The 13,971-nt window shown below is 53.5% G+C and overlaps 2 protein-coding genes across 2 annotated transcripts; one reads left to right on the forward strand and one right to left on the reverse strand.

Moving 5' to 3' along the window:
• Positions 1–7: 7 nt before the first annotated feature.
• On the forward strand, positions 8–10,802 carry TGME49_207970 (HEAT repeat-containing protein; the record flags this gene model as incomplete). The annotated part of the gene is made up of 11 exons (XM_018779408.1): positions 8–1,039; positions 1,730–1,795; positions 2,418–2,536; positions 3,532–3,682; positions 4,227–4,306; positions 5,688–6,813; positions 7,570–8,228; positions 8,877–8,961; positions 9,165–9,999; positions 10,147–10,229; positions 10,686–10,802. 11 exons carry the CDS (start codon positions 8–10, stop codon positions 10,800–10,802), a joined length of 4,353 nt encoding a protein of 1,450 aa, XP_018638497.1.
• A 98-nt stretch (positions 10,803–10,900) lies between these two features.
• TGME49_207980 (PIG-P protein) lies at positions 10,901–13,922 on the reverse strand. Its single transcript, XM_002369560.2, has 3 exons — positions 12,756–13,922; positions 12,075–12,193; positions 10,901–11,648 (listed from the first exon to the last, which is right to left on the reverse strand). The coding sequence occupies exons 1-3, from the start codon at positions 13,628–13,630 to the stop codon at positions 11,419–11,421; spliced, it is 1,224 nt and encodes a 407-aa protein (XP_002369601.1). The 5' UTR covers positions 13,631–13,922; the 3' UTR covers positions 10,901–11,418.
• Between the last annotated feature and the right edge of the window lie 49 nt (positions 13,923–13,971).

Below are 13,971 nucleotides of genomic sequence, written 5' to 3' on the forward strand. Positions count from 1 at the left end.
GCTAAGAATGGCGCTCTGCACGCATCCCGCTGCGGAGGGGTTCTCCGCCATAGCAGGTTTGCGAAGACAGTACAAGAGAGATATCAACTGCTTGGAGGATAGCAGTCGCCAGTGCAGCCTAAGGGCTTTAGCGCGCCTCTCTGCCTTGTTTCAGACAAGAAACAACGTGTCTTCTCAGAGTCCCGGGTCGTCGGCCAGTGGGTCGCGGTCTGCAACGCGAACTCCGCAGCAGTCAATGATATCGGAAGCGGAATGCCAAACCGCACCCGACAACGGCTCTAAAAACCTGCTGGATTCGGTCTCGGGCACAGCAGAAACGGGTGGTTGCTCTCGGGAGGACCTGTTCACCTTTTTCTTGACTGACATTTACGGTCCGTGTCTCAAGCTCGCATCAGACTCCAAGTCCGACGCATGCAGAGAAGCCGCCGTGAACCTCATACGAATGGGAATCGAGTCTGCAGCCGATCCGAGTGACATCGCCGTTTTCATGTCGAAAAAGCGACTCGACTTCCGCGAAGCAAGACGAACAGATGCCGCAAGAGAGTCGGGATCATACGCCTCCGGCCAGGCACTTGTCGACTCAGTCCACAGCAGACTCAGTGGACATCCGTTCAGGGAGCCTGTGGAGGAGATCCGCGGGGGGCTTCTGCTTCTGCTTATGTCCATTTTGAGGCATTCAGAGCCGAGCCTGCCTCGAGGAAATCCGGAAATGCTCTCCGGTAGTCCACACGACTCAATATGGCCCGACAACACGGCAGAAGACAGAAATCCGTACCCTGTTGAGGGATGCGAAGACACCGGTGTCTCAGAAGACCTCAACCATCGACAGCAAGGATTAAACAGTGAAGACGCGGCTAGGAAAGACGAAAGAGAAGAAAGGATACCTCGGGGCTGGCAAATACGAGATGACTGTGCAGACAGCCTGGCGCAGTGTGCAACGAAGGCTCTGTCTGACCACGATCCGCACAACAAACAACTCGCCTGTCGACTCGTCGTCTTGCTCGCAAGGTGCATCCGTTTCGATTCTCTTTCCCAGAAGGTAACACAAGGAACAGAGGATCAGCGTTAGTTTAAGGGACAGGCAGAGGACAGGGTACACACTTTGATTGGTTATGCATGTAAGTATCGTACAAACCCTTGGCTAGTTCGTGAGAAACAGCCAGGAAACCGAGTACATGACTTTTGTTTTTCGTTGTCTCAGTGGGGTGCAAGGCAGCGAGTCAGCTGGAAGTGGAAAAAACAGGAATGCCGCGAAACGCCAGGTAGTGCTGCACCACAGGTCTTCCTCGACACCTGAAGAACTTCGGTGCAACGCTGGGGATGCCGATCTCCAGGAAAATTTGTTGAAATACGTTTCACCGGACAAAAATGCTTACACATGCCAATCTAGGAAAGCAAACAAGTGCATCCGACAGCAGGACCGAGAAGGAGACCCAAGGACACCCGAGACTCACCTGGTTGTCTTTGACGTGTATGTGTTTACAAATCTACATCGAGTTTCGGAAGTCGTTTTCCGAAGCGCAAACGCAATCTCTCGTACTTCCTAGCTTCAAGAACGTGGACTCTGTTGTTCGATCCCAAGGACGCAGTGAGCGAAAGGGAGAGAAGGAACAGGGTCAGCAAGACTCGACTCAGAGATCGTGTATACAAGAAAGAGACGTCACGATGCCGGATCAGCGCGAAGCACCGGTCCACGGTCAACTGAGATGCGATTTTCTTTTTTGAGCAGACTGCTGAAAAACTCGCTTCGACTTTGACTTTGTCTCTGCGGCACCCTCAACGGAAAGTACGCTGGGTAAGCTCTAGGGAGTTTTCTGAGGGTTTGAAGAAAGCGATAAATTGAGAGCTGCTTCCGCCTGAAAAATTCTGGCTCCTGCTCAAGCAATGAACGCAGCTAAAGCACGAGTGTAGATTTCTCAGACTCTGTCAGTGATTCCCGTAGTTGTCTTTGCTGCACATTCCAGTTTCATGTCTTGGACTTCTCGTGGAATTGAGCACCGCCGCAGATCCGTTTCGCATGTAAGCTGGTCTTAAACACACCGAAAGTCGCTCCAGGCAGCAAGAGCCCACTGTCGATTCGAGTGTATGTGGAGACAAACAAAAGCAAAACCTGCACATTCATTATGTTTGATTCAAAGCCTTTCAGTGCTTCCTTCAACCTTTCGTGGAGAGCTAGACGCAACTCTGTTGACATAAACAAGAAGATGGATATCATGGACGGATATCTGAGTCATCACGCTTTCTTTGTCGCGTTAAAAGCAATATTAGAGTCTGCAAAGACGACCTTGTTCTATCTCGATATTTCCTTTCTTTCAACCACCTCTGGTAGAAACAGTGACACGAGCGGAGGACATCCCTTCACACCTCTTGTGAGTTCTCGATTTATCTTATTGTCTCCATCCTTGTCCGACATGCAGCACGTACTCGACGCACTGCAGTACCTCCTGTCCTCAGTCCTCCTCGGCTGCGACTGTCTTGACAAAGTGATGACGAGTGTCTCCTCTCTTGTTGAGGATGAAGTCGCTCCGGCGATCAGGTGAGTTGTACGCAACTGTCTGTTTTTGATGCGCACAAGCTGTGCTGGCTGAACGCCCCTGCAAATTCTCCAGTTCCCAAAAAATGAAACCGCGCTCTGGTGCTGAAGGTCGAAACCCCACGGTACACACTGCCAAAATCGAAAGACGAACTTCGCTCCAGAGCACTTCGGTGTAAACTGTAAGGGGACTCCGGAGGAGATGCACAGATCTACTGGGTGCTCTAGAACCCACGCAAACACAGGAGAACTTGGATCAGGTAGAAAAGTCTGTCTGTCGTCCTCTTTCATTTGCATCTCTTCTTCGCTTCGCACTGAAACTGAGAGAAAACGAAAAAAAGTGAGTCAGCCATCTCTCTGTGTGAAAATAGACCTAAAAGGTCTCGACGTTTGATTCTCCGTCAGGGCTGCAGATCCAGGGCGTCCCTCGCCAAACTACGAGAAAAAAACGACTCGAAAAAACGAAGGAACTGCATTTGCACTTCAGTCGATTCCACCACTTTCGAAAGCTTCCCTCTCTTTTGCGAGAAACCCCAAATGATCCTGGCGATTCTGCCCATCCATACTCCGTGTCTCGTCAGTCTGTTCTAAAGGCAACCAGACAGTCACCGCAAACGTCGTGCTTCCCCCCCCCCCCCCCGCCAAGCCACCCTTCCGGGTCGACAACGCTTTATATACAAATGCTCATTCTGTGCATACGCATATGCATATTGATAATTATACATAAATATATGTATAACTGTACAGAGTTTGTACATATATATTCATATAAACCCAACGTGTATGTGTATATATATATATATGTAAGAAACTAACGTGTATGCGTATACGTAGAACTATTTTTAAATTTATAGCTACACAGGTAGGGGTAAATGCGGAGGAAAAGGACACTTTGCATGAGTGCACATTTTCAATTGATCTCCCTCGAAGGCGAAAGACTCTCGCCTTTGTCTGATGGAAACAGAGTTCTTTTGGGGATGCGCTTCTGCCCTTTGCAGGTATAAGATCTGCGCCTTTGTTGGATTCTTGTTTTTCACTTTGCCTGTTCGGTATCTGCAACCGCACATGGCGAAGTTGCTTGCCTTTTTACTTGCATGCATCGCTGCTGAAGATGACCATGTGAAGAGTTACGGCGCCAGGGTGTTGAGGGTAAGGCAACTCTGAGTCATGCTGTTCGTCTCCTCCGAGAGTGACGTCGAGGTCCTCTCATCTCGTTGCTCTTCGAGTTTTTTAGCGAGACTCACTGCCGGGTCTTATGCGTGTAGAGTATGTGTCAAGACGAGAGAAGTTTCTTATATCGAATGCTTTCGGCATCGGTTGAAGGCCGCTTCCTGAAACTCAAACGCGTCATGCTCCTACGAACACACCGCGAGTTTCTGGGAAGTTTCTTTCGAGAACAAGCCCCACCTCACAAAACCGAGACACGATCAGTTCCAAAGATCGCCCGTACACCACCGTACACAAGTACTTTAAAGACGCGTGTCAACCGAAGTAGTTCTCGGGAGGCGTGTAATTTGCCAAAGATCAGAGACCACTGCAAGAAAAAACAAAGTACACTTGTACTCGGAGCACAAGAACAGAAAGTTGCTCGCAATAGAAGCCTGCGCAGAACACCGCTACTTTCGACGCGCACAGAGTCGCACAGTTGCGTTGCATTTACTGCGGATCGTCTGGTGTCTGACTTTGTTTCCAGAACATCGCGTTACCTTGTCTCCACCAGCTGCGAGAGGCTAAACCGTCCGCTGTCGAGGGGTCCCGGAGCAGGCGAAAAAGGTATGCCTTTGCAGCTTCTGGAGGAGCATTAAGGCAGCCACCTGAAGGAGAAGATGGAGAAACGAATGACTCGAGCAGCGACAGTTCTGAGGAGCTAGAAAGGCTCGAAAAGTTTCAAATGAGAGCAGAAGACCGCGAATTACTGGAGACGAGCTGGACGCTCTCTGGGACTTCTTCACCTCGCTTTTTGTCGGAACTGAACTCTCTTAAAGACATTTTTAGAGACAGGAAAAAAGCGCCCCTGCCTGCCGAGGGTGGCTCCGAGAGGCACTCGTCCACCGCGGAGGCTCTCGATCAACTTGTGCTCGTGGCTGGGCTCACAAGTCTTTTTGCGGAGGACACACTCGCTTGGGTGAGAAGTCGCACTCTGAACAAACGAACGCGAGCTGAAAATGCGCAGGAAGGACTCAACAGACATGCACGGAAGGCAGATAGCTAATAGTTACAGACATTGTCGGAAAACGATTCGGAGGCAACGTTTAAAGAAGGTGCGAAGCCTGTGTGAGTGCGGTTGCTTTAAGGAGTGGAGACATCTCGAACCTGAGACAGGAGAGCGGAGTTGAGATGATGTTTAGTTTACAAATAAGGGAACGTCAGCGAAACGGAGCTGAAAATTCGCTCCGTCATTCCGATCGATAACACCAAGACGAGCATCGATATAACGGAGATTTTTTATCGTCCCGGGTCTAGTCAATAGAGTTTCGTTTCAGAGATAGAGACACCCGGGTGCTCGGAGCTAAAGTGTCAGTCATTCCTCATATTTCTTAGGTTGAACCACGATGCTCTGCGCTTCTGGCATCGTAGTGTGCCTCTCCCTTTCATCACGAGAGTTGACATCACCACAGAGTCTCTGTTCTCCTATGCCGCCGACTGGGTCTGAGCGAATTTGGGCTTCTCGACCCTGCCTCTGTGTACGGCACTGTTTTACACTGTTGTAGCCCCCATTTAACCGCTGTCTGGGTAACTGTATTTAGAGAACGCAATTCAATTATCTGGAGACGAAAAGATATCTGCCAAGGTCAGTAAAGGTCTCTTTTTATATGTGCACAACTAGGTTAACGGTGAGCTTTTGTGCACGGTTTTGAGACCTCGACGAAAAGTTGTCTTCACTCTCGCAGTTCAACGACGCGCCACGTCAGTTATACACGAAACGATTGGTCGAAAAAGTCACCGAAGAATGTCAAACGAGCAGTGACGACAACTTCAGAATCCGAGCACATGCGGCTTTTCAGGTGTTGTCTACGGAGTCTGCGCTGTGGCGTTTCTCTCCCGAACCCAGTCGCTCTCGTCGATCTCTTCGGACTTTGAAGATTCTTCTTGAACTTCTCGCGCCCTCGTCGCTTGTTCCCCGCCTCCCAGAAATCCTTTCCTATCTCTGCAGGACATGTGAGTACGTCGACGCCTGTCCTTTTTCTTGGGCGAACGCTTCCGCCGAGTCTCCCGCTGGTTCTTCCTGGTCGGCGCTCCTGAGGTTCATGCTCTCTCTCGCAGAAGGAGAAACTGAGCAAGTGAACAAGCAGGTTCTCTGTTTTCTCGAATCTGCCGCTCTTCCTGAAGAGCCTCCAGGGAGTCAGAGAGAGAGCGCAGGTCACCCACCTGCCTTGCAGCGCGGGCCGCCGACGCTCTCGAGTGCGTTGTCGAGAGGGAAGGAAGTGCAGGTGTTGTCGACCCGTCTTCTCGCCGAGACGTTTGAGGACAAAGACATTTCTCCGGCGCCAAGTGCGATGCAAGTGTATCTCGAAGTCCTGAAAGAAGTCCTGTCTTGCGTCGAAAGCATCGCGATTCTTCTCCCGCCTCCTGTCTGGGTCGCCGTCGCGGCGAAGCAGATGCAGCTGCACCCTAGGGTGGTTGCCGCATACGAAGAGGCATCCGAAACGCAGTCCTTCGAAGACGCAGGGTGTTTCACTTCCTTGGGCTCTTTCACCACGGCGAAAAGGGCACAGACCGCAGCGCGCCACACTCCGTTCTCAGACGAGACAGCCGGCAAGAGTGGAGAGGAGGAGGGAACCCGAGCGTCTCGGGAGCAACGCCGATCTGCGGCCGACGCACAGGAGCGCCCTTCCAGAGCTTCAACTGCCTCGAATCGACTGTACGCGCTGCTTCTGCTGGGCAGAATGCTCGTCACAGTCGACGCCTCGAAGACAGGAGCACGCGCCCGCGGGGAGTGGCGAGAGCGAGACGCTTCGTTCTGCGTAGACTTGATTGGCGAGGTTCTTCAGACCGCTTTGCAGGGTGACGGGTCGGCGCAGACAGACTGCTTCGAGACCGCCTCGGCAGCGACAGAAGACGCTCGCGCCTTCTTTGCCGGCCATGACACTGTCAGAGGATCCGGAGGCGCCTCAGACTCGAAAGCCGCCGACGCACATCTCGCCTTTGTCGCGGTCGCCGCAGCGAGCGTTGTGACCGCATGCAGGGACAGTTGCCCCTTGCGATGGCCTCGACTCTTTGCCATTCTCTTGAGGCTGAGAGTCGCTGACAGTGTGCCTTCCCGCCTCGTCGACACACTCGTGAGACTCTGCACAGAAACCTAGACACAGCGCTGGCTGTCCGGCGCTCGCGGACGCCGAGAACATTTGGTCAAGCAAGTGACTCTGCACCCTCTCGCGTTGCCACTTGGAGGCACCGGCTCCACTTCGACGATCGCTCATGCCTGTGGCGAACAGTCAAAAACAAATCTTCATGTGTGACATCCACGCTAGGACGAGTCTCGTGTACTCACATGCATATATCTATATCTATATATATATGTATATATATATATATTTATATATAGATATAGATATATGTTTATGTATGCCTATGTATACAAGAGTGTAGATGCATATAAATGAGTATATACATATTTACGTTTATGTGTGGGTGTGTGACACGGACACCTGGTATGTTGCCGTGAGGTTTGTTTCGCGTTTTAGCTTGATTCACCTCCTGCCCCAAGAAACGCTTTTTCGAAGGAGCAGGAAATGCTGAAACGTTGCTTCTTCGGGATAGGAAAGCACCTGCGCCACGCAGGGCCTATTGTTAAAAGCTGTGACCTCTTTTGAGGCAGAGAACAACGCGGATTACTAATACGCAATGCGTGTGTCTTTCACTCTTCCATCGCGCTTGCTCGTATTGTGAAGATTGGACAAACGCCCATCTGTAGCGCGTCCACATTTCGACTTGATCGAAGTTCTATCTTCCTCCCGTCTCGGACTTCTCGTCTCCAACAGGACATCTCAGGACACCTTGCTCCCTCCTCCCCTCTCCCTCTGGTCTGCATGCAGATTCATTTGCTGTCTGTGTACAGCGGCCAGGCGCCGCTCAACATGTACTGCGCCTACTTGGCGGCGTTTCTTGAGGCGGATCAGGAACCGGCATGTAGGCTGAACGGTGCTTCAGAGCCATCATCTCCTGAGAGCAGCCTCGTAGCCCCTTGGGCGCTCAGTGACCCTCGTCGACTGATCCTTCTGCACGCTCTTCAGCAGCTGAGAGTCTTTTCCGCGCGTTCGTCTGTACCACGTTTCTCAGTGGACGGTTTGCAGGGACAAAGCCTTTCTTGGGAGCAGACGGAAGAAGGTCTGAGGGCCTCAGAAACCGCTGAGGAAGCCTCGGCTCGAAACGCCTTCACTCGGGGAGTCACCACAGGTGGTGTTGCTTCTCCTCCAATCTTGTCGTCTCGCGCTGCCGCCACGACTTTCGGGGAGGCCGGAGAAGGGAGAAAGACAGAAGGAGAGCGGGCGCATGCAGAGATACAATTAACGTTGAAGAAGACGCAAAACTCTGAGGCCCAATCTCAGCTGAATCTCGACTGGGTGCCAGGCCTTCTCTGCGTCTTGAAAACACAGGCTTGTCCCGACACCGTGGCGCCTGCTGTCCGCGTAGACACTCTCGCTCTTCTCTTTGAGCTCTACGCAAATCCAGAGCTCTCTTCCACTTGCCTCAAGTAAGGGAGACAACGCGAAGGAGTTTCGGTCTCTCTCATCTAAAGTGCAGAGAAAGAAAAAAGCGTATCTCCCCGGAGTTTCTGCGCGCAGGCAGAACCCCATTTCGCATGCATCAAGGAAGCCACAAAAAGACGAGTTCGCGTTGTGTAACGCAACACCGTGTACAGAGGAAAGGCACACCATCGCGAGATTTGAATTGAGACACTCCCCGAGACAGGTGACGGCTGCCTGACCTGCTTCGTGAAGGTTTCTCTGTTTATGAACAATGCGTTTTTTCAGCAGAGTGATCTTCCCACAAGGAAGGAGACACTGTAACTGCACAGAGTCAAAGACTCGGAAGAAGATCAACTTTGAAGATTGTCTCCTTCCTGCTGTCGGTCCGTTTCGAAGCTTTTTCGCTTTCCTGACACTGGCCGCCGTGACGCAAGCATGTGGGGAGAACAGGCTGGACTTTGTTAACCCGACTCTGTGTCGAAAGCGAGAGAGAACATATGGCCGCAATCCTCGTGCGACCAGACCGTCTCGTACACGGAGTCGTGATCTGCAAGAAAGAAAGCAGCGTTCAAGAGCCGTTTCTGGGGAGGTGATACGACGCGTTGGGCTGCCGATCTCTCAGTTTTTGCCGGTGGTTCGCGTTCTGTTTTCAGAAAGTACGCGCCGTTCGTCGTCGGCACCCTCCTTCTTCCAAACCTCCGGTGGAGACCAGGTGAAGCCAATGCAAAACTACGAAAGGTACGCCTCTGCTTGCTCTTCCGAGACTCAAGCAAAGAGTTGAGACCCGCTCGAGGGTTCTGCGTTTCTTCACATGTCTCTCGTGTTTTCGCGCTTCTCACGCGAAAGAGAAGATAATATGCGGCCGTTCTTAGGCGTCCGTGGAAAAGGCAAGCGTCCACACTCGCTTTCAACTTTTGCTTTCCACTCTCTCTCCGTCGCAGGCTGCTCTCGCCTGTCTCGCAGCCGTGATGGACTCCCTCACGGGGTCCGCAGAGTCAGAACATTCGGCAGGAGTCGCGGGTCCTTCTTCTGCTTCTTGTGCGTCCTCTTCGTCTCTGTCTTGGACGGAAGACTCCTCAGAAGACGGGGGCTCTGAAGACCTCATGTTCGGCATCCCGAAGCTTGATCCGCAGGACGGCCTCGCGACGCAGACTGAGCTGGGCGCCGGAAGTCCGGTTCCACTTCTAAAACCTCTCCTGCCCTGCTTGCTGAGCTGCCTGGAGGACGACGGACAGCCGGACACCCGGCGGTTGACTGCGGACGTTCTCGCTCGACTTTTCTCGCAGCTTCGAGGTTCTCTGCGCTCCTCCAGCTTCGGCGTCTCGTTTGCCTGCACGAGCGAAGCGGAACTCTTTCCATCGCCGCCCGCGAATCACCGGACTCCTCCCCAGCGTCGAGAGTGCGAACAGAACGCGTCTTCCCCTCCGTCAGGTAGAAGCCAGGTCGTTCGCGGTCGCCGAGACCGGAGCTATGTCGCTCTCTGTTCAGCTCTCTATGTGGCGCTGCTTCAGCGCCTCGACGACGCGAGAGAGGAAGTCCGTTGCGCGGCAGCACAGGCGATCTGCGAAATGCTTCTGCTTCTTGTCGAGATAGAGGGAGACCCAGAAGAAGACGCAGCGGAGTCGAGAAACGCTTCTTCAGAGAGAGGAGAAGACGACCCAGTGCCCTCTGCGCTCGGGAGAGACACCTGTCTCGACGGTGAATCTGAGGGAGAAGACTCGACGAAGGGTGAAGGCTCTGGAGTCTTCAGTGCGAGAGGAGAAACAACCTCAAAAGGTGAACAGCAGGGGGCACAGACGTTGAGACAGAGTCTGGGAGCGACAGAGAGGAGGCGCAGCTGCCGACAAAGACACAGCGAACGAAAAAACAAATGCAGATGGTCTTGCTTGGAGTTTCTCGTCAGGGGGCTTGTCGCCTTTGTAGACGACAAAGACGAAGACCTGGCGGCGACCGTCACAACAGCCATGAAACTCGCTGGACATCTTGATGCTGAACTTCTTCGCCGAGTACGTCTCCCAGCGAGAGACGCGGAAAACACGCATGCGAAGATTCAACGTCTTAGGTTGAATACCTGTTTCCAGGCGGAACGAAAGAGGAACATGAGAGTGTGTGTGGCGTGGTTTGCCGTCGCAATTCACATATACATATCTATATATCTATATATATATATATATAAATGCATACATGTAAATCGATATAAAGCTACATATTTGTGTATGGATATACAGACGCACATCTTCCTCTATGTAATCGATGGATACTTAGTGTGATTGTTACGGGTTTGTCTGCACAGAAATGGCGCGAGTGAGTAGCGAGTTGTTTGAGCGGGCATTATCAAAGGTCTTTGTTTCACCTGCTTGTCTGGATGGGTGTTGGAAGTTCTTTCTCGTCCCTCGGTAACAGAAACTCCCCTGCACAGGCGCAGCCTTTGTGTGTATCGGAAATATTGGATCTGCATGCAGGAAGTCACCGCCGCTGTCGGGCAGTGTCTGTACTCCGAGCGATACGAAGCTCTCGCAGAATTTGCGGAGACTTTGCTCGAGGAAAAAGACGCAGGTTTAGCACACTCTGTCGCGTAACGAAATCAATCGACCTTCTGCGCCAGTTTCCAGCCGCAACCTGGGCGCATTGCATGCGATTTCCAGGACGAGTGGGCAACAACCGCAGTCGGCGCGACGCGACCTTCGAGAAAGGCAAGGAGTAAATTTGCACTGGAGAAAACTTCAAGTCTGTTGAAGGGAACGGGTGAGGAGGAAACGACAGGAGGAACGCGAAAGGCACAAAGACGGGGGAAGGAACGAAGGAGAGACGGACGAAACTGACGGTGTCGGAGAGAAAAGAAGTCCGAAGAGACCCGGCTTCGACAACGACACTGTTCATTGAAACGATTAGCGCTGCCTTCATCCTGACGATCCCACAAAAACGCTTTGAGAAGGAGTACCTGTTTTCGGATGTTTCTAACGCGACGCGACACACCTCTTGTCTAGATCTGGAGAGCGTTGTTTCGCTTCTTTTCATGCGACGCGCGTTCGACGCCCCTGCCGACGCCGTCAAACCACACCCTTGAACAAAAGCAAAGCAGCATCGATCGCCTCCTCCACACCCGAATTCCGCAGCGCTTCTCGGCCTCTCGCCGGGTGTACGTACACCCCAACATGGGCCAACTTGCACTTCGAGTGTCCTGCAGCAGTTCATTTACTCGACAGCAAGAGGGAACATGATCCTGTTGAGAGCGCCCGGCGGGAGGTCGTAGATCTCCGGTACTTGAATGCGCCGGGGAGGAGGAGAAGGCAGAACCGAGGAAGGATCTTCGTAGCATTTCTTGCGCTTGGTGGCGATGTCGACGATCGCTTGGGAGGAGAGGTCTGCTGCGCTCCAGAGAATTGCAGTCATTTTGTCGGGCATGGCGGCGAGGTGTGCGCGACCTGGTCGGAAGAAGGCGCAGAGAAAGGCGAGATCGACATGAACGAGCCGACTCGCGGGAGCCGGAAAAGTCGAGGCGAGAGGGCATTTTCTCACCCGAAGAAAAGAAAACCGTGCGGCGGAGAAACCAAGCATGAAAGACACTCCGAGAAGCCGTCGAAGAAGCTACGCAGGAGCCACGGGGAAACGCGAGAGAAGGCGCGCGCTCGAAACAGACACCCAGAGAAACCGAGGAAGAAAACGCAAAGAGAACGAACGAAGTCACGGCGCCAGATAGCGATACAGGGGTGGAACAGAAGGGGAAGCGGCCGAGGCGCGTCCACTCAAGAGAGAGAGGGAAGACTACGCTCAGACCGGACGTCGCTTCCTTCCATGTTTCGCACAAGTGTCTCCACTTGCAGTCTCCCTTTCCCTCTCGGTCTGCTCACCCGGGAGAAGACTGAAGGACTCCAGAGGCTGCGTCTTCAGCAGAGTCGAAGCTGTGTAGAGGAAGAAGGTTGTCGCAAGACAGATCAAGAGAATGACGGGGAACGCGAGAGCCCAGTACCTGCAAGCGCATGCGAAAGAGAGGACACAGGCCCCATCGACCGTGGAGTTTCGGGGACGCGTTGCATCAGCCGGAAGTCCGCTGGAGACTCAAGTCAGAATGAAGGCTCTCACCAGACTCGAAGACGACTTCTCGGTCGCGTCGAAGATCTGGCGGAGTCCCGAGAGGTTACAGACGAGACACAGACGGTGTTGGCAGCGATGCGTCGTTTGACAGTGACTCAGAGCACCCGTTTCATGAAGCAGACACACACGGTCGAGAGCCCACAAACAGGCGGCAGGACGCATGCAGACGACGACAGGGAGCGCCTTGCAGAGCCGCTGTGGTGTGAAGTCAGCAGCTCCCCGATCCCCGTCCTCAGTTCTGAGGAAAGCAGTGCGCAGACAGTAACCGAGGAGACCTCACACCTCTCCACGGAGACGCGAGCTCGGTCGACGGAGAGACATCGACAAGGAGCGGCGCGCCTGTCGCTCGATGGAGGCCTTCGAGAACTCGCCCAGCGCCGCGCGGACCTGCCGCGGAAGGCGCAGGCTGGACCGGTCGAACACTCAGAGAGACTCACGGGTCGACGAGGTAGGTGATGGAGACCTGGTGGAAGTATCTGTGGGGGACGACGGCCCAGAGGAAGAAGAAGAGGAAGGCCGCGAAGGAGGCGATCCAAGAGACGAAGCCGTAGACCTCGGCCGACATTTCGGGACTTTCAGCGACGCCGCAGACAGACGACGCTGCATCCGCAGCTCGAACGGAGTCCGCGGAGTGACAGGATAGCCGTCGACGCGTCAACTGGTTGCTCCGGCAGGGCGTGAGGACGTTCGCGCGAGGGCCTTGGACTCGGAAGCTCGGACTCTGCGGCCAGGAACGAGGATTCTCTGGAAACGCAGGCGCCGCGAGTGGCGACAGAAATGGCGAAGAGACGCACGAAGAGAGCGCCGAGGCAGTGGGCGCGCCGTCCGGCAGCCGGAGAGGAGCGCGCAGCGAGGCAAGCAGACAGGCAGGAGGCTCCGCCGGCGCGCCAACCACGCAGTTCAAGCGAGAGGCGTTCGAGTACTCTGCCGCAGACAAGTCCGGAGCGGAAGGCAAAGCAGCCCACTCAGACGCAGACGGGGAAGAAGACGCAGAGAACGGAACAGAAGACGAGAGAGAGGAAGAGAGAGAAGAAGAAAGAGAAGACGAGAGAGAAGAAGAGAGAGAAGAAGAGAGAGAAGAAGAGAGAGAGGAAGAGAGAGAGGAAGAGAGAGAGGAAGAGAGAGAGGAAGACTGAGGAGAGGGTCGAGAAGACGAGCCAGCGGAAGACGGCGGAGACTGGAAGGACGGTGAAGAAGATACAGAGGAAGAAGCAGAAGAAGATGGAGAGGCAGAAAACGAGGAAAAAGAAGGCACAGAGGAAGAGAGAGAGGAGGAATATGAAAGCGGAGGGAGACGGGAAGAGGGCAGCATTTTGCCGAAGAAGTGTGGTAGACGCGAAGAAGCCGGTGTCTGTACACCGCAGTGTTCGACGGCCGTTGGTTTGCGTGTTTTCCTCCGCGTGGATTTGAAGGATTTCAGGAAGCCTTCTGAAAGCGAGGAAACCTGGGAGAGAAACTCAGCAAGCGACGTGAAGATTGGAACGGTTGGACTCTCTGCGAGGTCTTCGACAGAGTCTCTTGCCTCCTCAAATAAACACCCTGACGCCCCGGAACCGGGACTCCAGAAAACAGGCGAAGCATGAGACTCCCGAGCTCGTTTTTCGTGCACCTTTAAAAGACGCAGAAAGGACTGTTTTGCTGCTTTTTTTTTAA

Source organism: Toxoplasma gondii, chromosome Ib (genome assembly GCF_000006565.2).
Source record: "Toxoplasma gondii ME49 chromosome Ib, whole genome shotgun sequence".
NCBI classification, from domain to species: domain Eukaryota; phylum Apicomplexa; class Conoidasida; order Eucoccidiorida; family Sarcocystidae; genus Toxoplasma; species Toxoplasma gondii.

Bases quoted from the DNA above. Each gene is read 5' to 3' on its own strand.
- TGME49_207980 (XM_002369560.2), bottom strand. From the start codon at position 13,630: ATGCTGCCCTCTTCCCGTCTCCCTCCGCTTTCATATTCCTCCTCTCTC. The intron at 12,194-12,755 runs GTGAGTCTCTCT...ATGCGCTTGCAG, and splicing joins ATCACCTACCTCGTCGACCC to GTACTGGGCTCTCGCGTTCC. The intron at 11,649-12,074 runs GTGAGCAGACCG...TCTTCCGACCAG, and splicing joins GTCCTTCAGTCTTCTCCCGG to GTCGCGCACACCTCGCCGCC.